This window comes from Plasmodium malariae, assembly GCF_900090045.1.
Source record: "Plasmodium malariae genome assembly, chromosome: 2".
NCBI classification, from domain to species: domain Eukaryota; phylum Apicomplexa; class Aconoidasida; order Haemosporida; family Plasmodiidae; genus Plasmodium; species Plasmodium malariae.
Window position 1 is genome coordinate 323,380 of NC_041776.1, and position 24,958 is coordinate 348,337.

Sequence of the window (24,958 nt, forward strand, 5' to 3'; positions counted from 1 at the left end):
ATAATAATAAAAAAAAAAAAAAAAAAAAATGGTTTAAGTATTATACCAAACGATTATATTTTCATTCATTCTAATTTTATCTTTTCTAAGTGATTTTAATTTTTTCGTGTTTTCTTTTTTGTACCCTATTTATTTTATTTTTTTAACTTTTTGAGATAATTTTATTATGAACCGTTAAGGTGTATCCGTTGCGATACAAATTACAAAATTATGAATAACAAATGTTTCGTCTTGTTTAACAAAGAAACATAATAAAACGAAATGTAATTTTCGTTTTGCATTAACAATGGCAAAATGAACACATAAATGTAGACTATCTTAATTATGAGCAAGGGGAATAAGTTCTCCGTTTTTTGAAGACATAATAAAGAACAAATTTTCTTTTCTTTTTTTGCCAAATTTTCAAATAAGAAAGAAGTCAGAAGTTAGGAGGACGTGGTCAGAAGGGAAGTTCAAGTTCGGTAGGGTTTTAACTTGGCTGGAAAAAAAATAAAATAAAATAAAATAAATTAAAAGAATAAAATAAATTAAGTTAAAAAAATAAAATAAATTAAAAGAATAAAATAAAATAATAAAAAAATAAATTAAAAAAATTAAAAATTAAAAAAATAAAAAAGATTAAAATAAAAATAACAACAAATACAAAAACAAAAACAAAAGCAAAATTAACGTAAAATAAAATAAAATTAGATCACATTATATTAGATAAAGAACACTAGCTCCTGGCATAATACAAAAGATGGATAAAGTAAGAAAAAAAAAAAAAAGGACAAACATATAGATAATAAAATGGCTAACACCACTCCAATTTATAGTTGACCAAATTTTAAGTCAGACATATTAAAACAAAATTACACACTAACAAGGTGTTTCTATTTTATTTTATTTTATTTCTTTTCTTTTTTTTTTTTCTTTTGATTACTGCAAGTTCTGCGGAATTGTTTTTGCAGATATGGGAATAAGGTCTTTGTAAAAAATAAAATCAATGCATCCACAGAAATTGGAAGTTTTGTTTGTGAACAAGGGCTCCTTTCCATTTATCTATGAAGTTGATTGAAAGGATGTACATAATATGCATAGAGGTACAAACGTGTGCGAATAAGTACACAAATATACGTGCATGATGCATATATATATATATATATATATATATATATATATATATGGATATATATATGGAGATATGTTTGTACATACATTTGTATGTGCGTTTGTGCGAATGTTAGTGTTTCGCCTCTTTTGACAAGTATGGCTTGACCAAAAAAAAAAAAAAAAAAAATAGTAAAGTTTATTTTTCCCGTTTTGCGGTACTTTTTTTTTTTTTTTTTTATTTATTACTTCATGAAATACACTTTTAAACGGGTCTAAGGTTAAAGATGGAAAAATTTGAAAAACTTCGTTTTTCCTTAATTCAGCCTGATATGTGAATGTAAAAATGGGGTAACGTTACGTTGTGCTATATCTTCTTATATTTAAGCAAAGAGATTATATTTTTTTATGCACCTTACCGGGTGCTCAGGGTGCGTCTGTGCAAGCATTCCAGTAGTTATTAGCCTATAATTTAATTTTGAAAAAAAAAAAAAAAAATTTGTAATTGTTCTTAAGCTGAATTGTTAACGTTTTTATGCTATTACTCATATACGGCACTGCGGTGGGGGCCTGCAGATTCGCTCATCTGAGAAGGGTGAAAGAGGTTAACAAATCAATGGCAAATGTGTCATAAATACGTAGCAAATACGTAGCCATATACGCAGCAAATACGTAGCAAATACATTGCTAATGATTCGATATAACATAGACATGATATCGGCATACAGTTGAACCGAATCGAGGAAGTACCATGTGGGGGGTAGAGTTGAAATCCCCCATTAATAGCAAGGGGGGATGTGGAAAATCGCGTAGAGTTTCATGAACAAATTGAAAGAACTCCTTCACTATTAAGTATACATGAAATGCTTTTATATCAGGGTATAACGGATTCCAGTGTATATGACAGTTGCAAATCGCTAAGAGTACCTTTTTGTTTTTGTACATATGTCAATAAATAGAAAAAAGAATTAAGCAACGAAGTAAAAATTGGAGCAAAAAATTGAAATTAAATAATGATGCGAAAAATGTAGCGTACAGATTGCACATTTTGAATGTATTATTTTATATATGCCTACATCTGCACGTTGTAGTAGTATCATAGTGGCAGTACTGTTCCTTCTCTTGAGCTCCCTTATGAAAGCATCTTGTATCTATCATTCAATAAACAAATAAAAGGAGTGTTATGTGTGCTAATACGAAATGATAAATATAGCTACGTTGTAGAGAAATGGCCTTTCTTTGTTTACTTCACACTGATTTTCGGATGAACAGTTCATAAAATACTTCGAAACGGCGTTGTTCAGGTCAAAACGCCTTTCCCCTAATAATTTAAAGCTTTTCCTAAAAAAGGCGAAATGTTATCAGTGTGTATTTTATTTTACTAATTTATAAAACGAACTAGCTGAATAATCCAAATTCCGGCACTTTTCATTATTAGTGCTCTCTCTTTTCCACTCCCGTTCATTTATTCTCAATTTTTCTCATTTTTCTTTTTTTCTGTGCATATTACTTATAAAGAACGCAGCAGTTGTTACTTGTTGCCTGTGCTATGCTTTGTGTTGGACCGTGGAAAATCAAATCATAATTTCGGCACTTATGTTTTAGTTGAGTCATCATAAACAAATTTACTTCCTAAAAAAAAGGCGGTTAAGTAGCGTCTATTGCTCTGTAGTCCTTTCATCTAATAGGTTAACATTTATTTTATATTATTCAATTTTTTTATTTTTAAAGCAGTGCACAAATGACCTACAAGCGTACTGTACTGTATGCTACTCTTTTTTTTTTTTTTTTTTTTTTTTTTTTCTCTCCTTACTTGTAAGCAGATAATGTCAAGCGAATTGTTAAACAACTTCGTGTATAACAAATTTTGGCGAGTAGTGCTATGGGTATACTCTACAGCATAACTTGAAATTTTTTCCTTAGCAGAATAACAGGCGCTATTAAAAATGTTCATTGTGCCTACGCGGATTTTTACTCCCGCACACATTTTTAAATACGCTTTTTAACACTAATGCGAAAGGGAGCATAGCGTAAGTGAGTGTTCACCAAAGGACAAGAATTAAATGCCCTAGTTTGTATATATATATATATATATATATATATATATACGAGTGTGTGAATGAGCTCGTATAGGTAAAAATATATACATACATGTACAGATATATAACATGAGAACACCATGTCAAATCATAGCCCTATCCGTTCGGCTAATTTGAAATGTTGTACCATTACATTTAATTGCTGATTCAGCTTAACTGCTCTTAATTTTGCCATGCTTTAATGTTCTTCCTAACCGTTCATCATATTTCGCTTTATTTTACCACCCTATGTTGTACCGTGCTGTATTTTACTGCGCTGTATTATACTACTATATACTGTACTGTAGTGTACTCAATTTAATTTTTTTTTTTTTTTTTTTTTTTTTGGCGGCGGCTCATTTTTGATGTTATAAAATGGTAACATCTTGGCCATCATATAACACCTCATATACATGCGCATAGAAACATGAATGAATTTACTCATATATGAATATATGACCATATGCACAAGTGCACATGGATGCTTATAAAAATTATTCTTTCACAGTTGCTTCAGTTATTGCTCATTCGCCAAATGTCAGAGGGCTTGCAGGATGTACTGTAAAAACATACATTACATAGCGCTACTAATGTAACACTCTTTTTTTTTTTTGCACATTTCTGAAGGAGCACAAACCGGCATATTAATAAGTGAATCATTTTTCTTTTATTTTTCTTTTCGCTTTGTTTTCTCTTTCTTTTCGCCTTCTTTTCTCTTTCTTTTCTCTTTGTTTTCTCTTTCTTTTCGCTTTGTTTTCTCTTTCTTTTCTCTTTCTTTTCTCTTTCTTTTCTCTTTCTTTTCGCTTTCTTTTCTCTTTCTTTTCTCTTTCTTTTCGCTTTCTTTTCTCTTTCTTTTCGCTTTCTTTTCTCTTTCTTTTCTCTTTCTTTCGCTTTCTTTTCTCTTTCTTTTCTCTTTCTTTTCTCTTTCTTTCTCTTTCTTTTCTTTTTTTCGCTTTCTTTTCTCTTTTTTTTCTCTTTTTTTTTTTTTTTTCTTTTCTTATTTTAACATATTTTTTCCTATTTTTTTGTATTTTTTCTCTTTTTCTAGGATGATGATGACCTGTTCAGGAAATAAATACTTGGCGTTAGTTAACTTTGTCAAATATTGTAAGAAGCATTACAGTCGGGTGAGCAGGAGTAGTAACCGCAGAAGGGGCAAAAACAATGGGGTAGCTATCACAGAGTCGAGAGGAACATATACATATGATATAGACAAGAGCAGCAACAGTAACAGCAATAACAGAAATAATAGCAATAACAGCAATAACAGCAATAATAGTAACAATAATAGCAATAACATCAATAACAGTAACAACAGTAACAGTAACAACAGTAACAACAGTAACAGTAACAACAGTAACAACAGTAACATGTATAAAAAATCAGTATTTTACGAAGAGATTAATGATAAAAGGAATGCAGAAAACAATACAAATATATTACAAATAATAAAAAACAGCCAAATAGAAAATTTCAATATTTATGATTGCACTCTTTTTTTAAATTATTTAATAAAGAATAAAAAGAATAAGGCATTTAGCAATGAACTGAAACATGTTAACAAAATAAGATTAAGTTCATATCTGTATAAAGTGTCTATATGCAAAATAATGAAAAACATTTTAACATTTGAGCCGAGATATGTTTATTCTTTTTTCATTAAATTTTCCGAACTTCGAGATTTAAACTCAGTTGAATGTTTATTTTTGCATATTTACAATAGACACTTAAATTATTTTTCCCTTTATTACTTAACTGAAATTATGTATAATATTGCTATATTGAATTGTTCTTTTCCAAAAAATGCAGGAATTTTGAGGGAGTTTTTAGACTATCTAACATTAACCATTATTAAGGAAAATAAAAATATAAAAAATTTTGAAAAAAAAATTAAGAATAAAATAAACATACATCTTACGAATGATAGTAAAAAGCCTGTTTATATAAAAAGCTTTACAAATAAAAAAAAAAGGTACACACAAAAGTGCAGTAGTCAGGATTATGCTATCATTGCGGCATGTGATCCTATTAATATATGTTATACCAAAGGAAAAGAGGAACATAGTGTACTACAACTACACGATGATAAGAACAAACAGATAGGAATTACAAAAGGGAATAAAAAAGTACGAATGAAATTTAACCTAGACTCCTTATCGAACGTTATGTTATATAAACTAATTTACGGTCTTGCAAAAATAAATCATAATAAAGAATTAGTTAAGGATCTCTTTGTTTTGTTAATACCATATCTACGATATCTTATTCAAAATAAAAATTATGTATATTGCAAGGAGAGAAATGATATTATTGTAAAAATTATATGGGCGTTTGCTTTTCTACATATAAGGCATATTAATCTATTTCTTGATTTTTCCTTATGCCTCCAACTTATTCTACCAGAATTAGAATTAACATATATTAAAATTGCTAAACAAATTTATGAAAATTTACTCCTTTTTGATGAATTGTTATTGGATAAATTAGAACAAAGGATCAACCAGTTGGAAAATATTTCTCCTGAACAACAATTTTCTCAACCCAGAAAAAAGCAATTCAAAAAAAAGAAAAAACGAGTAGCAATTACGGACGAAATTAAATTTAGTGTAAAGAAGCGAAAAAATTAAGCTGTCCAGAAGGACCGAATGGAGGCGAGTTCGCTTTAGCGGATGTACAGGAGTGGAAGAACCAGTTCCTTTAGTTGGATTGTTGAGAAAAGGAAAAGGGGGGAAGTTTATTGATCATATTTAAAAAAAAAAAAAAAAAAAAAAGTGGAAAGTCGAAGGTGGAAAGTAGAAAGTGGAAAATCGAAAGTGGAGAGTAGAAAGTGGAAAGTAAAAAGTAAAAAGTAAAAAGTACAAAGCAGAAAGCAGAAAATATTTACAACAAACTTGTAACTATTCTGCATTTTGATTGTTTAAACGGGGGGAAAAGCATGCAGAAACAATACAATCAAAAATGATATATTCATTGCTACATTTCCATCTCAATGTACACACATGAATTACGTGTACATACACATAAACCAACACATTCGGCGGAGCTCCTCACAGACAAAAATGGTATCATCATTTTGCAGGTAGAAAAAAAAAAAAAAAAAAAAAAATTAATTCTAAAATAAATTCGTTTTTTTCATAATTCTCATAAATTCTTCTTCGTTTATTTCGCCATCTCCATCCCTATCAGCTTCGTCAATCATCTGGTTTAACAATCAGGGGAAGTGAAAAATTGAAAAAGGAGTGAATCCCGGATAAAGGACGCACATACATATATACATACATATATATACATACATATATATACATACATATATATACATACATATATATACATACATATATATACATACATATATATACATACATATATATACATACATATATATACATATATATACATACATATATATACATACATATATACATACATATATATACATACATATATATACATACATATATATACATATATATATATATATACACGAATACACATATAAGTGATAGCGTGGTAAAAGAATAAACAAATCAGGCAAGCTTCTATCCCTCATGATCAGTTTTTATCAGTCGCATAATTACGCTCGGTTATTGCAGCAGTGTGCGCATTGATATGCATACGCACACACGTTTATATATACATATATATATGTATTATACACATGTATGTATATATATATAAATTATATATATGTATATAAACTTATAAAATGATGAGATTCTTTATTTTCGCGTACCTCCTGAATTTCTTCATCAGTTATATTCTCCCCAAGTTCCTTTGCGACTCGCTTTAAATTCTAACGAGAAAAAAAAAAAAAAAAAATTAGCTAGCTAGGAGAGATACAAAATAGATTGAGTATAAAAAAAAAAAAAAAAAATGGCTATATATAATGGAAGGATAATAAATAATGTAATAGGTACTTTAAAAGAAATTTTTCCAGTTTCATCATCGTCAAACAGTCGAAATGCTTTCAGTATTTCTTCCTTGGGATCACGTTCACTCTGATAAAAGCGTAAAAAATAGAAGAGTTGACGTTAAATGAGCACACGTATTTACATATATATATATATATATATATATATATATATATATATATATATATATGTGTGTGTACATGCCGCAATAAAGTAGTGTAAAAGGTACTACAAGTTTTGTGTAATATATATACAAGTACCATTTTTATTGTCATTATATCTAAGAAGTCGTTGAAATCTATTGTTCCAGAACCGTCTTTATCCACATCAGATATAATTTTTCTTATCTTGTAGAGAAAAAAAAAAAAAAAAAAAAAAAAAAATTACACACAAATAGAGATAAACAAAAATGCATAAATATTATATTGCTTCATTTTTGTTTTTATACAATTTTTCGCGATTTTCTTTTGTTTTCTCTTTTCAACTTTCCAATGCAAATAAACTGCCTTTTCATATTTTTTTTTTTTTTTTTTTTTGATCGTTGTTATTCTTTTTTGGTGTCATATCACACCTTTTTTATTTTATTTTATTTTATTTTATTTTGTTTTATTTTGTTTTATTTTGTTTTGTTTTATTTTGTTTTGTTTTATTTTGTTTTATTTTGTTTTGTTTTATTTTGTTTTATTTTGTTTATTTTGTTTTGTTTTGTTTTGTTTTATTTTTGTTTTTGTTTTGTTTTTGTTTTATTTTGTTTTGTTTTATTTTGTTTTATTTTGTTTTATTTTGTTTTATTTTGTTTTATTTTGTTTTATTTTGTTTTGTTTTGTTTTGTTTTGTTTTGTTTTATTTTGTTTTATTTTGTTTTGTTTTGTTTTATTTTGTTTTGTTTTTTCTTTTCCTTTCTTGTGTTTATTTTTCTTCTTTTCCTTTTTTTTTAAGTGAGCGTTGTTTAAAACTAATTTAATTAATTTATGTTTATTCATTTGGACATTCACGACTAAGCATAATGCACACATATTGTATGTACATGTTAATTTTTTTAAAAACGTACGTCTTCCTTTTTTGGTTCGAAACCTAAAGCTCTCATGGCCACTTTGAGCTCTTTTGCATCAATTCTACCTGCACACGGTAATAAAAATAGAACAGCAAAATTGATGTTATGGGATTAACTCTATGTATGCACAAGTAAATGGACATATAGTTGTGAAGACATAGAGAAAAGCATATGATTTTTGCATCCTGCAGTATTGTCAATGAGTGTTTCCCTTTAATCTGCTTCCTTGCTTCACTCATTTCACAACTATGTATCAATATATGAATGTTATATAACACTCCGCTTTCGCTTTCGCTTTCGCTTTCGTTTTCGCTTTCGTTTTCGCTTTCGTTTTCGCTTTCGTTTTCGCTTTCGTTTTCGCTTTCGTTTTCGCTTTCGTTTTCGTTTTCATTTTTATTTTCCCTTCTTTTTGCTAGTTTTCCTTTAGCAAATTACCTGTTCCATTGGTGTCGAAGAGATCAAACGCCTCTTTAATTTCTAACTTTTGCTCCTCGTTCAATTCATTTCTTTTATTACGAGTATTGGCGCTCCTGATCATGCTTTGATTTTTCCTGCTCATTTTAATGAATCTCGATACAGTTACACATAAATTCGCACGTGGGTGTATATCTAGCACAGTGCTGATACTACTTATTTTTGCTTCTGCTTTTGCTTCTGCTTTTGCTTCTGCTTTTGCTTCTGCTTTTGCTTTTACTTTTGCTTTTACTTTTGCTTTTACTTTTGCTTTTACTTTTGCTTTTACTTTTGCTTTTACTTTTGCTTTTACTTTTTCTGCTGTTTTTGCTTTTACTTTTTTGAAGAGCAAAAAGAAAAAATACCTTTCAAGCGATTTTTAATTTATGTACTTATTCTCAAAAATTGGAGGTATTTTACAAATTCACTGCTGCTATATATTTAATTATTTTATTTTATTTTATTTTATTTATTTTATTTATTTATTTATTTTATTTTATTTTATTTATTTATTTTATTTATTTTTGTAATTTTTGTAAATTATTTGCACAGGAGCGGTTAACATACACTCAGAGTAACTCAAGTGAAACCATTCTTTTTAAAGAGGAAAACATGAGAGGGATGTTCGGGCAGTCTGCTACTAAAGGAGAAAATAAAAAATAAAAATTAAACTAAAATTAATGTGAAAATAAAAAAGATAAAATACGTCCCGTAAAATATGCAAGTAATTTAAAAAAAAAAAAAGGCAAAGCGATAAAGCAATAAGAAATGATGAAGAAAAAGGGAGAAACATACTTGATGTAAAGATTTCAACTTGGTTTTCACCTATCACTACGAACATTTATCTTATTTTATTTCATTTTTATTTTATTTTTATTATTCGTTTACCTTTATTTTTACTTTCTTAATTTTTTTTTTTTTTTTAATTACTCCTTTTCAGACATAATTAAATGGCACTTTCAAAAAATGTGTAGATGGCAAACCATTTTTTTTTTTTTTCTTTTTTTTTTTTTTTTTTTTTTTTCTCTTTTTTTATTTTCTTTTCAAAATAAATACTGTACGTATTGTGAATAGGCAAGATAAAAATAAATGATCATTTCTTTACTTTTCTCGTTTATAGGATTTGTTTTAGGGTATGCGAACTACATTCAAATGTCTTTTTGTGCCAAATATAAAACAAAAAAATGAAACATTGGGAATACAGTGAAATATGGTTAAAATGATGCAAAAACAATAGGGTGTGCATAAATATATATATATAATACACATATATATAATACACATATATATAAACACATATACATAATACACATATATATATATATGTATACATGCATGAACGTACGCAGGCGTAACTTCTTTCATTTCATTTGCGAATTAGTGAAAGATTTACTACAACGGAATGTGTTTATTGCCAAAATTGGGAAATGAAAACACTAAAAAACTGAGAGAAGCAAATAAGGGGAAAATAAATATACCAAATAAAATTCATTTCACTGATAAAAAAAAAAATTATGCACACATAGAGGTCAAATCCAAGGACGACAGTTAACATTTTTGATGTCAACCTTAGCATATAATTCTTAAATGCGGGGGAAATACAGACAAAAAAATATGCGCCTTTGGTACATCTACATGTATGCACAAACGTACTTTTACATTTGCACACGTCCACATACACACGTACTTGTAAACTTGCACATGTACATACTCCCGTGCAGCTTTTTCCACATGAGAGGAGCGAAAAACTGGCACTTCCACTTTAACTAGCTCCCTTTTTGATAATTTTAGCTGATCAGTCTTTTTTTTTTTTTTTTTTTTCATTGTAGTAAAAACGTTGATATAACATCCTTTGCTTTTCATTCAATGAATTATAAAAAAAAAAATTATTAAACTGATTTGTTAATATATAACTTGGACATGCATTCAGGTATTCTTCCTTAAATAAGTTCTCATCAATATCGCTATAGTATGTGTTATTGAAGACATAATTTATGAAAAAAAAAGCATGAAGGACGTCTGATGGAGTTGTTATTTTAATATTTGGAAATACGGATTGTAAAGCATAAATTTTTTTTTTTGAAAAATTTTGATATAACGAAGAAGTGTCAGTATATTGTATCATCCTATTTTTTACTAAATGATTTTTTTCATTTTTTACAATTTGTCCATTTGATGTAAAGCGGTCAAGAATACTTAACAATGATTTACTATCAAATATTTGTGGAGTTTGAGCTTGAAAAATATACTTCCTTTCTATCGTTTTTTTAATAGGTACGCAGCACGTACTGCTACTGTTACTACTGCGGATGCTACTATTACTGCTACTACTACTATTACTGCTACTACTACTATTACTGCTACTACTACTATTACTGCTACTACTACTATTACTACTACTACTACTACTACTACTACTACTACCACTACTACTACTACTACCACTTCTACTATTCAGTTCCTTCACCTCAACAAATTTTATTGTATCAGTTGCCTTTACACCTAATATCGCGTTTTTTCTTAAACTTGACTGATAAATTAAGTTAAACAAATCCAGCTCAGATAGAAAGGGACGAGCTCCGTCGTGCACCAGTATATCTGTAATGTACATTTTTTCGCCTGCTTCCCCCTGTTGAACGGGATGTCCATTATTTGTTTCGGAATTACCTCTTGTTTGATTCACATCGTCCGAAAGATCCACTCTACCCTCTACATCCGCTTCTTCCACTTCTTCCGCTTCTTCCGCTTCTTCCGCTTTTTCCGCTTCTTCCACTTCTTCCACTTCTTGCGCTTCTTCCACTTCTTCCGCTTCTTCCACTTCTTCCATTTCTTCCAATTCTAGAACCCCCCTGTGCAACGTTTTTAGTGGGTGCTCAAAACACACAATGTAATTGACACCCTCATTTTTTTTTTTTTTTTTTTTTTTGTACGTACTCTCTTAACAACTTGTATATGTACATTTGACTATTCAGACGTACGTCTAACCATTTTAAGGCGTTTAAAAGAGAATTCTGTCTTTCTTTTCCCCCTTCCACTATTCTTATTAATTTATATCTATTATCATCGATATATTTTAGTTTTATTTTGTATGTATATATTGTTCCTTCTCCATCTCTATCGCTAACATGGGTGTAGTTCGAATTTCCACTCTGTATACTTTTAGTATTATTATGTCCTTTCATTTCTACGTTTTTTTTTCCTATATCATGAAGTAATTCCTCCATACTAAAAATGCACTTGTTTTTTTCATTATCATATATTATATATTTATTAGTCTTTAAATAGTTTGAAATGAAATAATCGTTTTGCCATACTTTGTTTTCATTTGCGCTAGTACCGCCTGCAGCAGTGTGTAGTTTTGCCCCTGCTTCTGACTCACTTGTCATTTCTGCCTTATTAGTCATTCTTACCACTTCCGTTCCTGCGTCTGCTTCTGCTTCTGCTTCTGCTTCTGCTGCTCCTGCTTCTGCTGCTTCTGCTGCTCCTGCTGCTCCTGCTACTACTTCCCCTACCTCGGACCCCGGGTTAATGAGTAAAAAATTCTTTTTTTTTTTTTTTTCAAAAAGGAGATTATTATACCTATCAATTGACCGAATGACGTAAACAAAGAATTTGGGATCACAAGCTAAGCTAATCGTTTTAACAAAATTACATTTTACAAACAAATTAAATGAATAAATAAAAAGAGGAATGCCATTTAGTTTTAAATATTGTTTACATGTAACTAATTCAGATCTCTTTCCTATACCTCCACATAGCAAAATTGTATGTATTTTTTTTTTTTTTATTATTTTTTCATATTTCCTTAACTCCTTCATATCAAAATTCGAAATTTTTGATAAATTTTTAAAATTGTCATCATACGGTTTAGATGATATAGTACATATATTTTTATTTGTATCATTTGATTTTTCACTTGAGATAGAACTTATTGTCTTTTGCTTATCATCACAACAGATTTGTTTATCATTTTGCTCATGATTATCCTCATTTAACGACTTAGTCATGTTACTACTACTCCCCTTGGAAATTTCGACCCCTTTATCATCCTCAAAACTGGAACAAGTAAATCTGCATAAAACTTGTTTTTTCCATTTTTCGTTCCAAATATTTCCTTTTATACTTCTTTGAAATAAATAATTGTTGTTCGTCCTATACATGCCGCCAAATCTGTCTTTATTACACATCTTCTTAATCAATTTTTTATCATTTTCAATGTTTTGTCTATTTAAAATGAGGGAATAATGACCATTAAAGTTAATTATACATCTAAGGAAAATGCAATGACCAATGAACTCAAATATATTCATCTTCAGCAATTGTACAAAAGGGGTGGGGGAGAAAGGAGAGGCGGACTTCTTTCCTTATAAGAGTTCTATATTTTGAGGGAAGGAACTCATACGCACCAGAGGTGGGGCAAAAAAGGTAGGAAACTAGGAAGGAAGAGGTACTAAATGGGTACAAAGTCGGTACTATAATGGTACTAATGCTGAGATACGACTAACCAATAAGAAGAAAAAGGAATAATATAAAATAAAAAAAAAATTTTCCTCTACCAATGTTGACAAATTGGGTTCTTGAAGATAGTGAAAACGCCGTTTTGTCCAGACAAACATGAGAAGCTGTGTATTCGTTGATGCCCATACAATACGTGTGTGGCATAACAACTAGCAATTTTTAGTCGCTCTACCTTTTTGTATACATATATATATATATATATATATATATATATATATGTAAGCATATGTTATATATATGTGCACATATATTATATGTATGTAAGCATATGTTATATATATGTGCACATATATTATATGTATGTAAGCATATGTTATATATATGTGCACATATATTATATGTATGTGTGTATCTATTTATTCCGCTTATTTTTCAAATTTAAAACCCCAGCTCGTCACCTCACAAAAAGGCATTTTCCTTTGCAATTCAGACGGTTACCCCTCCTCATGGTAGTCCTCTTTTTTGCATTTTTTTTTTTTTTTTTTTATTTCCTTAATTTTATATAAACTTTAAAATTATAATCTTTTTTATAGTCCCATTTTATACACAACATTTTAACGTTAAGTATTAGAACCTCTTTATTATGATTTGCACACTGTGAAATTTTAGTATGGTTCAACAACAAAAAAAAAAAAAAAAAAAGGAAAGGAAAAGGAAAAGGAATACAAGAGGGTAATAGAACGTGAACAAAAAGATGAAAGAAAAAAGAAAAAAAAAATTAAAAAAAATGAAAGAAACGGCAAAAAAAAATGGAAAAAAAATGAAAAAACAATGAAAAAACAATAAAAAAAAAAAATGAAAGAAAAAAAAAAAAAAATGAAGAATGAAAAAAAAAAAATAATAGAAAAAAGCACACGTATATGCAAACGATTAAGCAAGAAAGGTATATTACACCTTAACAATTCATAAAAATAAATTAACGTTAAGTAGGCTACCCCTTAAAGAAAACATCACTACAAAGAAATAAAAGTGAGATATAAAATAAAGAATCTAGGGGATAAATGTAAAACAACGAAATTACACTGCTGGAAGGGAAACGTACATAATATAATTCTTGTACGTGGTAAAAACGTAACAGAAAAAAGGGGGGAAAAAATAAAAAATAATAAAAGAATAAACATATAAAAAATATAATATAAACGGATAAACTGACAAACAATAAAGTGACCAACGATAAACTGATAAACGTTAAACTGATAAACGATAAACTGATAGATAAACGGACAAATAGATACATAAACAAATGGATGTACATATAAACACATTCGTGTATTAACGGATAGATATATAGATAAACACGCAAAAAAATGAAATGGTAGGGGTAAGAAAAGCTGAAGAGTACATCATATATATATATATATATATATATAGCTGTAGCTGTAAAAAGAGATGCAAAAATAAATAGCGCTTATATAAACAAGAAAATATTAAATAGCAAAATGGGTAAGATATAATTAAGGAAATTAATTATTAATAATTGAAAGGAAGAAAGGCATTTTTAAAATAATTCATTTTGAACACAAACACTGTACACATGTGTACGTATGTATGCATGTATATACTACACAGTACATACAGACCCCAGTAACTTTTCGAAAAATTAAATAGTAATACGTATTATATATTAATGATCTCAACTTCTGCAGGAAGGAAGAACCACATCCTCCACTTCTATCTTCTTTTTAATTCCAATGACAGAAAAAGTCATCTCAAAAAATTCTCATATATATAACTGCATGATATCTTATGATATAAAGAATAAAATAAAAAAAATAAATAAAACATATAGAATATTTTCCCGTCCATAACTAACAGCATTTTTTTTTTGTTTCTTCTGTGTTGTTGATCTGTAATTGTAAGGATTAAATTAAACGACATAAATTCATGTGATATTATATGAAAAAAAAAAATAAGTAAAAGCGAATAAAAAAAAAAAAAAAAAAAAAAAAAAAAAAGAAAAAAGAAAAAAGAAAAATGTACCAAATATACTGCTAAAGCATAACCAAAAAACAGATACAGTGAACTTATTCAATAAATTCGCATTTTCTTTTTGTGTTATTCTAAACCTGAATTCCTGTGAATTTGTCTTGCTCTTTCTTATGAAGTGGTAACTTTTTGGCTAAAATTAAAAAAAAGTAGGAACGTATTAATGTTTACGAAACGAAAGTGGGGAAAAAAAAAAAAAAAAAAAATAGAAGTAACAGGAACATTAAAAGTACACGTAAAAGTTTCTATATCCTTTTAGTATAACCTATTCTTAAAAATAACTCGTTTACATTATTCCCCGTTTTTGCTGAGGTTTCGATGAACAATATGTTGTTACTGTTTGCAAAAGATTCAGCTAGCTATTAACAAAAAAAAAAAAAAAAAAAAAAAAAAAAAAAAAAAATTATGAATACGTAAGGATATACATATAATTTATTAATGACTTGTGCATAAATTTTCGCCAAACTTTAACTGTAGCCTTAAATTTTGTGCACGGCGTTCATTATTTTGTATGAACTGTTCATGTGGAATATATACATGTACGCACATGTATGTATGCTTCTTTCTTTTTTACTTCTCTATCTACAACTCTGTTGCTTTCCAAGTCGTTTTTGTTACCGGCTAAGGCTGCGTTAAAATTTAAAAATAAGGAACAGCAAAAAGATTTTGCATTGAACAAATACGATTGAATATTTTGAAAATTTAAAAAGAAATAAAATAAAAATAAACAAGATAAACAACATAAAAATAAACAAGATGAACAACATAAAAATAAACAAGATGAACAACATAAAAATAAACAAGATGAACAACATAAAAATAAACAAGATGAACAACATATAAATAAACAAGATAAACAACATAAAAATAAACAAGATAAACAAAATAAATAAAGTAAAAATAACCTATGATAATATCGTTTGAATGCACTGATTTTAGTTCATGTATCCATCCTTTCGCCCCCTCAAAGGACTTTTTATTTGTTATATCATAAACTATAACGGCTGCTGATGCGCCTCTACAATGATTAGCGGTTAAAGCAACAGGTTAAAAAAGGTAGAGTTAACAATAACGAAATTTAAAAGGAGGAATAATGAATAATGAAAATTGAAAAATGAGAAGAGAAAAAATCTTAAACAAAATATACGAACATATAGGCAACTTTAAAACGCATGAACGGTTGTACAGGACACTTTTTTTTTTTTTTTTTTTTTTTTTCTTGTTACCTATAATACATTGGTGCCAAACTTCTGTACCTTTCTTGCCTATTTTAAATAATACAAAAACGAAAAATAAAGTTTTATAACACTTTATAATATTTTTGATTACAAAAATATTGTAATGCTTGCAATGTCTGTGGTTTATTAAACTTAATTTCATTTTATTTTTACTTCGTTTCTTTTTATTTTTGTTTTACCCTGCTGTGTCCCATATTTCAAATTTAATTGTGCACTCTCCAATGTCAATTAACTGGGTCATAAAAGCCGCTTTTGAAAATGTAAAAAGTGAAATACATGTATCAGCATTTTATATTAATAATAATAAAAAACAATAATAATAATAATAATAAATAAAAAATAAAAAAATGCTCTCATCAGAAATATATCCCGTAAAAATGATATAGATTAATATGAAAGCAAAAAATATTATGCCTTAGTCAAAATTAATGAAGGGGCACGTATTTTTGAATTTCCTCTTCGCAAATATTTGCATGTATGTATGCATGTATTCAAACATATTTTCACACATGCAGAGCATTCGACGAGTCTATGCCCTTACACTGTGGTGTTACTTACCACCAATAGTTGACTCTTGATACTCATAAAATTCATTCTTTGCAAACCTTACAACAATGCATGACTTTCCAACGGATGTATCTCCTGTAAATGCACGTACGTGTGTTTAAATTTTTTTATCATGTTATTTGTTTCTTTTTTCGAAAAAAAAAGAAAATTAAAAAAAAAATTAAAAAACTTGCACTATATTGAAATATTGTAGAGGAAGACACATCATAATGAAATTTTTGCAAAAACGTTCAACTTCTATATGTATATATGTATGGACGTATGTACATGTACAAGTACATGCGTGTGTGTGTGTACTTAAATGTATATTAATTATTCATTAGAAACCTAATAGAACTAATTTAGAATTAAAAACTTTTGTCGAATTATAATTTTGGTTGGTGTCAAAATTTTCATTGTTATTTAAATTTGATAAGTAATATGCCATCTTATTTGTACAAATTTGGGAAATCACGATAACGAAGGATTATCAGTACATGTATATTCAATGAAGCTACAAATGTACACTTGAATATATGTTAATAGAAGTTATGTTGAGGAAGTATATATACTCCTTTTTTATGGAATGATCATTTGATTGTGTATGTATGTAGGTAAGTGCTCACATGTGTACGTATGCATAAGAGTGTGTGAGCATAAACGTATATATTCATGTATATATGCAAGCATATACGTATGTATTCATGTATGTGGATATCCATGCATGCAATCAGATCTTATCTTTAACACTAAAACAAAAAAACAATATAATTTTGAAGCTTCCTTTTAATAAATACATTTGGTATTACACTAAATCATTTTCGTTACTGTTTCTTTTTTTATTTTTACATTAGTTATAAGAATATTTTGCATTTTTTACAAAGTACAACGTAGTGATTAAAATATAAAAATTTCGGAAACATATTTTATATTAAAAAATGAATGTAAACTTTCGAAGTAAAAAAAGGAAAAAGAAAAAAAAATAGAAATAGGAATAGAGTTTTTTTTTTTTTTTTTTATTTACAAAATTTTTTTTTTTTCCACACGAATATTAAATGCTCACGTATAAGTATGTATACATGTGTACGTATGTGTTTACGTTTACTTGTACATATGCAGTTTGTACGCATATGTATGAACTATGCAAGAAGTACTAAGAAGTATGTATGTACTATTTTTGTGCTTTTCTACTGTAATTAATTTAGTTTTTTCTGATAACATATTTATCGAATATGCTTCATTAATATGTCAAAAAAAAAAAAAATAAAAAAATAAAAAAAAAAAAATAATATACATTTATAGTTACATATGCAGTTCCAATTGCAAAGGCAGCCACATTCACATTAACAATCGCAATTTTCTTTTTTAAATAACTTCAAAAAAAAAATGCAAAAGGGATGCGGGATACATGGCTTTTTGGTCTACCAGTATGTGCAGAATTTGCACATGTATTCACAAATGTATGCATACGTACATATTCGTATGTAAATAAATATATACACATTCATATGTAAATAAATATTGTATATGTATTAACATTCATATGTGAATATTATATGTATATGTATATATGTATGTATGTATGTATGTATGTATGTATGTATGTATGTATGTATGTATGTATGTATGTATGTATGTATGTATGTATGTATGTATGTATGTATGTATGTATGTATGTATGTATGTATGTATGTATGTATGTATGTATGTATGTATGTATGTATGTATGTATGTATGTATGTATGTATGTATGTATGTATGTATGGATGTATGTATGTATGTATGTATGTTTATGTGTGCCCACATAACAGATAACCTTTTGTAGGAAAATGCATAAGACGCGTTTACATTTCCAAACAAGGTTGGATTAATTTTGTGTCAACATGCAGCAGAGTAAGCACATTTACAAATACAACATGAACATATTACAAAAATAAACTACTTGAGTAAATATTACTTATAAGTGTGCAGGTATATACCATGTGCATATGCACGCGGGTCCCTATTATTACAGGTACCACCTCCAGCACCTATGCCACAGGCTTTCAATTTTTTTTTTTTTTTTTTCCCGTTTTATTTATTTACTAATTAAAAGTGAAAGAATAATAAGAAAAAATGAGAAGCAATGAGAAGTAAAGAGAAGAAAAAATAATAAAAAGAACGGCTTGGTCAAAACACAGCTGTTCCATTTTGCGCTAATATTGCCCATGCTATGCTAGAACTGATCAGGTGTATGTATTATTTACATATGAACATGTTAATGTGTAAACGAAACTTCATAGACAAGTTGAATAAAAAGTTTACATTAAAAGAAGTGTGTTAATTCTTCATTATTTTTGATGATGTTTATTCCTACCAATATATTTTATGTGAACAGTGGCAAACGATATAGCGTAGCGAGTTGCTCATCTAGTTAAATATTACATCGAAAAGTAAAATAAGGGAACATATGTCCAAGGGGTTGCGCACTCCAAAGCCTTGTATTGAGGTATAAACGGTTCAAAGTGAAGACAACAAAACAACAAAAAAGCAAAAATGCAAAACAATAAAACGACAAAATAACAAAATGAAAAAAAAAAAAAAAAAAAAAAAAAATTATGCACACGCGCATTAGTGTGCATAAAATAAATATGATATAAAATAGCTAGCTGAAAAAAAAAAGAAAGTATATGGATATGGATAAGGATAAAGATAAAGTTAAGGATGAAGATAATTGTAAGAGTAGAGATAAGGATAAGGACAACTATAATGTTAACGTTACAGTTATAATTGTAATAATTATAAGTTTATAACGATATTGCTTATGATGACGATTATGATCATAATTTGGATAAGCCAAAAGTAGCTACTGTACTGGTATGACTACAGTACACGGAATGGGGAGCACTTGGGCCATCACAACGTACAAGTTGTAAAATGAAAAAAAAAAAAAATAATTAAATTAAAATTAAACTAAATTAAACTAAATTAAAATAAATTAAAATTAAATTAAAATTAAAATAAATTAAACTAAATTGAACTAAATTAAAATAAATTAAAATAAATTAAAATTAAATTAAATTAAATTAAACTAAATTAAACTAAATTAAACTAAATTAAAGTAAACTAAACTAAATTAAACTAAATTAAACTAAATTAAAATTAAATTAAAATTAAATTATTTCAAAATATGAGAGGGGGGGGGGGAAACGCTAATGCTGCATCTACGGAGATACGGTTCGAAATTGCGAAAATTGAGAAAAAGGCCGACATCAAACAGGGAAGCAAAAAAAAAAAAATAAAAAAAAAATACACATACGTACAGATACATACATATATATATATATATATATATATATATATATATATATATATATATGCATGTTTCCAAACACATATATTTGCATACACAAAAATGCATACATTTGCAACTTTTATATATGCAAACTCGCGCGCGTAACATGGCCCGTATTCTGTACATCGGCACGGGGAAGAGAGGGGGAGGGGCTAGGGCTTCCTGGATTTCTTGTAAGATAATTTTTTCCTGCTTTTTATAACCTTCTGCTTTTCCTGTTCCATCTTTAATTTGTTTTTTAACTTGTTATGGTAAGCTAATTTTGATTTTTCTTTTTTCTTTTCAATCATGTTCTTTTTAATGGTATGTAACATTTGATACCATCGTGCAGCTAATTTTGGATTTTCAAGTGCATGAAAATTTATTTGATCCTTTTGTTGTTCTTTCTTTTTGTTTATCTGATTCGAATGTTGTACTTTTTTAAATAATTTTGGTTTCGTTTTATAAGGTAATTCCTTTAACAGCTTAGGATTGATATGTATTTTACTATGATAGAAATGTCTGAATGGTGTTTTTCTATAATTACCACTAGTATGATTTACATATATATTGTATATATACCTCAATTCATTTATAGATCTTAATTTATTTTCAATATCGTAGTTGTAATATTTCTTTATCTTTACATTAACATATAGTTTTAAAATAACAATATCACTTATGCGAATTTTATCAGCAAAAGTACATCTAAAATTCCCCTTGTCATCTAGTTTGTTTTTTATAAGTCCTTTTATTCCACTAGGAGTAACAACTGGACAGTTAATAAACTTGCACACCTCTAAATCTGAATTGAACATATTTTTAATAAATGCTGTATTTTTATAAATCTTATATGGTTCTCCAATTAGTTTTAATTTCTTCATAATATTTATATTATTATTTGTTTCAATTATTACACCATTAATACATATACGATAAAAAGGAGTTTTCTTGTAATTATATAAAGCCAATATACCACTATTAACACCAGCTAAAGGTCCATAAAATGTACAGTTACAATGCATATGTTCTGTTGTATATTTCAAATATCTTATTCTTACATTATTTCTTTCATTTATTGAATAGGTTGGAATACTTTGAAATTTCCTCCATCCAACTGAAAAAATGAGTGGATCATTTGATCTCAAAAGTTTTGGGAACCATCTATGTTTTTTAATTCTACAATGTACATATGAATCTTTTTCTTCATAACTCTGTAATCCACCACATATGATCAATCCATTTTTTAATATTCCTAATTTGCTTTTTTCAATTCTTATTTCTATTCTTCCATACTCACCAATATTCGCAGCGGAACCATATGCATTACTTAACGCACCCACCTCCTCCGTCTCTTTGTACTTCTCCATCTGCAGCTCCCTTTCTGCCTTCACTCGCTTCCAACTCTTCTCAGGTGAGAGATGGGATAGGCGATCAGCTATGGGATCGTCCTCATCTTCATTTAATTTTCCATCTATCTCTCCATCCACTCCTCCGTCTACCTCTCCATTCACTTCTCCACTGAACTCTCCATCCAACTCTCCACCTTTATCTCCATCCGAGTGCTCACCCCTTCCAAAGTACATGCTATACACGCTACCGTAAATGAAGAAAAAATTTTCAACTAGCGCATGGTCTGCTATATCTACGAGGGATACAGTCAAGTTGTTAAAGATAAAAATATTATCCGTTGTACATTTGAACGTATCTTGGTAATTATAATAATAATTATCTTCGTTCATGTAACTGTATTTTCTGTTTACATTATTATCCTGAACAATGTCTGTACTTAGCAAAGTTTTATACATGTACCTGTTTATTTGGTCTCCCGGTAAAATCTCATCATGCACTTTTCTTTTTTCCTCTTTCAAAATGTTAATAATATCACCTTTGTAATATAAGTAGCTATTTTTCCTATTTATGTACTTATAATCATATACAAAACTATCAATATTTACTTTGTTATCGAAAGCTAGTATTTCCGCAATTTTGTAATCCTCACTATAATATCTCAAGTCCATAGTTGTTTCAATGGGGGTACATACTTTTCTTTCTTTTTCCATTACACCGTTAGCATCAGATCTGTTATTCGTAGAAGTATCTTCTCCTGTACCTTGATCAGGAAAAGCGCTCGCACTTTCTTCCTCCCCGATATCGCACTTCAAGCCATAGGTTCGGTAGAAATTACTAAATTTTTCATCTTGCTTACCATCATTGTAGTTCTTATCATCTTTGTACTTCCCACAATCCTTGTAGTTTTTATCTTCCTCGTTCCTCCCGCCATCCTTGTAGCTCTTATCAGCTTCGTATTTCCAACCATCGCCGTACTTCTTCTCATCGTCGGAAGAGATGCTAACCCCCTCCGCATAGTAATAATCATCCTCGTCCTTGTTCTTCTTCTCGAACAGAATATGCTTCAACTTGTTATACTCCTCTGCCTTCTCATTCACATAATCGTCAGCTAGCTTTTTTTTTTTTTGTTTTTCACTAACGAACACATTTGAGGGCGCTTTTCTCCTTACATCCACTACTCCTCTTGTTTCTTCATCATTTCTATCATCAAATAGAATTAATTTATCTCCTTCTTCTGAGTGCTTGGAAAAAATGTATTTCGAGTTCTGCAAATCCCTTATCATTTTTATGCTTTCAGTCATGTATTTTTGATTCGTCCCTTTGGTATGGGCTTTATTCTTTTTACCCACTTTTGCATATGGCTCTTTGCCTTCGCTTGACCCCACTTTCACTCTGCTCGACACTCCACCTTCCTCACTCCCATCATCGCTCCCATCATAGCTCCCATCATCACTCCCATCATCACTTCCAGAATCACTGTAATCCCCTACGTCCCCTTCCTTTCCTTCCTCTTCCTCTTCCTCTCCTTCCTCTTCTTTTTCTTCCCCTCCCATCAGCAACTCCCTTCTGGTAAAATTTATTTTATTTTTTGGTATGTGAATATACATATTGTCAAAATCGAAGACAACATTGCCTATATCAGACATAGGGGCGTATATATTTGTTTTCTTCTTCTGTTCATCATACTTAAAAGGGTCCTGTAAAACCTGAATGTTTTCTATTTTAACATCTCCCATGTTAGGTATATGTATCGTTTGATTTTTGTAAATTTTCGAGCCGTACACGTACCCTTCTATGTATACCGTCATATGCTTATTTGCGTTTGCTAAAAAGTTCGTTAGATCTGTGTTTTTATCCTCCTTACCACGCCCATTGGTCGTACTGGCAGCATTGGATGTACTTGAATTACTGACAATATCACTTGAATAACTAAACTCTTTCTCTTTCGCTTCCTCAACATCCACACGCAGGGCGAGCATGTAGCCATGCTGATCACGCCATGATATTAAGGGCTTCTTAACAACTGACAAGAATTTGCATAAATTTCTTATTTCCGTTTTGTTGTATCTATTATTTTGTATACCACTAAGAAAGAAAATTTTCGATCCTTCAACCAATTCTTCTGCAAATCTTTTAGTTAATTTTTTTTTTCTTTTCCTAATACTTTTACTGTCTTTAAATTTGTCAAGATTAGTTACTACACCTAATACTTTGGGCATACCATGTGTATTTAGAATACTTATAAATTCTAAGGTTTCTAACTCGAAACCAAAATTTCCATCTATTACTAGTAAACATATATCTGCAATTTTTGCTACATCAATCATAGCTAGTATATCATCTTTTGTTTCTATAAAAGTATATCTTCTACCATTTTTTGTAAAAATGGATATAGGACCATTATTCACTTCATTCACAGTTATACCAACATAATGTTTTAATAAACTCTTTAACAGTGTACTTTTCCCAACCCCCTTTGCTCCTTGTATTGCTACAATCAGTGGACTATTTTTACTTCCTTCCTTAAAATGCTTTGGAACTCTTAGTTTCTTTTCTTCTAACTCAAACAAATGCTGTTTCCTCCTATGAGCGCTATTTATTCCTCCGCTGAATGCGTACGCTTTGTGATACTTCTTATTATGTATTACATTTTTGCTAATTTTTTTTTTTTTTGCTTTTTTCCCTACTTTCTTTTTCTTGTGGTGCTTCCGCTTTTCCTCCATGGCTTTTTATTTCACCCCGCTGTTCACTGCAAGATGTTTTGTTTGTTATCCTTCCTTTTGATTTGATTTGATTTGTTTTTTTTTTTTTTTTTTTTTTTTATATTTTTCTTATTTTTTTTAATATCTTTTTGTATTTTTTTTTTATATATTTCTTATATTTTTTTTTTACATTTTTCTTATTTTTTTTTTTAAAAAAATATTGAGGACCATTTAGTTGGTTAAGGAGTGTATCACAGTTAACTAATGCTGTACAACACCTTTGTTATATTACCATACCACGTTATTTGCTCTTTTCTCATATTAAATTATTTTTTTCGTTTTATATCTGTGGCACTACATATACTATGGAAGGTATATGTTTTTCTTTTTTCTCAAATAATACTTTTCCTTGCGCTTTTATATTTATATTTTTTCCTATTTTGGAATTATCCTCAACAATGTAGTTAAAAGGAATGTTTGCTATGAGCACTACTGCTGCGACTACCACTCAGTTGCTTCAAACACGCATTTGTGCTATTCCAGCATAAAAGCATTATATTATGACTCCTGTTCCTTTTACTTTGCTTTATTTTGCTATATTTTATTTTATTTTATTTTATTTTATTATTATTATTATTATTATTATTATTATTATTATTATTATTATTATTATTATTATTATTTTTTTTTTTTTTTTTCTTCAAACAATTTTGACAG

General features: G+C 28.8%; 6 protein-coding genes across 6 annotated transcripts; 1 reads left to right on the forward strand and 5 right to left on the reverse strand.

Moving 5' to 3' along the window:
- Positions 1-402: 402 nt before the first annotated feature.
- On the reverse strand, positions 403-3,043 carry PmUG01_02016500 (carbon catabolite repressor protein 4, putative; the record flags this gene model as incomplete). Its single annotated transcript, XM_029008638.1, has 10 exons — positions 403-478; positions 923-1,041; positions 1,339-1,416; positions 1,509-1,554; positions 1,635-1,675; positions 1,840-2,016; positions 2,166-2,240; positions 2,337-2,430; positions 2,600-2,721; positions 2,903-3,043. 10 exons carry the CDS (start codon positions 3,041-3,043, stop codon positions 403-405), a joined length of 969 nt encoding a protein of 322 aa, XP_028860178.1.
- Positions 3,044-4,216: 1,173 nt separating this feature from the next.
- PmUG01_02016600 (conserved Plasmodium protein, unknown function) lies at positions 4,217-5,794 on the forward strand (the record flags this gene model as incomplete). Its single annotated transcript, XM_029008639.1, has 1 exon — positions 4,217-5,794. The coding sequence occupies one exon, from the start codon at positions 4,217-4,219 to the stop codon at positions 5,792-5,794; it is 1,578 nt and encodes a 525-aa protein (XP_028860179.1).
- A 485-nt stretch (positions 5,795-6,279) lies between these two features.
- Positions 6,280-8,691, reverse strand: CEN1 (centrin-1, putative; the record flags this gene model as incomplete). Its single annotated transcript, XM_029008640.1, has 6 exons — positions 6,280-6,366; positions 6,901-6,960; positions 7,085-7,165; positions 7,339-7,425; positions 8,130-8,197; positions 8,568-8,691. The coding sequence occupies 6 exons, from the start codon at positions 8,689-8,691 to the stop codon at positions 6,280-6,282; spliced, it is 507 nt and encodes a 168-aa protein (XP_028860180.1).
- A 1,689-nt stretch (positions 8,692-10,380) lies between these two features.
- Positions 10,381-12,895, reverse strand: PmUG01_02016800 (2-C-methyl-D-erythritol 4-phosphate cytidylyltransferase, putative; the record flags this gene model as incomplete). The annotated part of the gene is given in 2 exon segments (XM_029008642.1): positions 10,381-11,493; positions 11,507-12,895. 2 exon segments carry the CDS (start codon positions 12,893-12,895, stop codon positions 10,381-10,383), a joined length of 2,502 nt encoding a protein of 833 aa, XP_028860181.1.
- Positions 12,896-14,911: 2,016 nt separating this feature from the next.
- PmUG01_02016900 (ras-related protein Rab-5C, putative) lies at positions 14,912-16,970 on the reverse strand (the record flags this gene model as incomplete). The annotated part of the gene is made up of 8 exons (XM_029008643.1): positions 14,912-14,950; positions 15,170-15,222; positions 15,355-15,448; positions 15,664-15,716; positions 15,995-16,107; positions 16,316-16,354; positions 16,507-16,576; positions 16,886-16,970. Coding segments are annotated over 8 exons (546 nt in total), but the record flags the coding sequence as incomplete, so codon positions are not given.
- Positions 16,971-20,359: 3,389 nt separating this feature from the next.
- On the reverse strand, positions 20,360-24,262 carry AARP2 (small ribosomal subunit assembling AARP2 protein, putative; the record flags this gene model as incomplete). Its single annotated transcript, XM_029008644.1, has 1 exon — positions 20,360-24,262. The coding sequence occupies one exon, from the start codon at positions 24,260-24,262 to the stop codon at positions 20,360-20,362; it is 3,903 nt and encodes a 1,300-aa protein (XP_028860183.1).
- Positions 24,263-24,958: the final 696 nt, after the last annotated feature.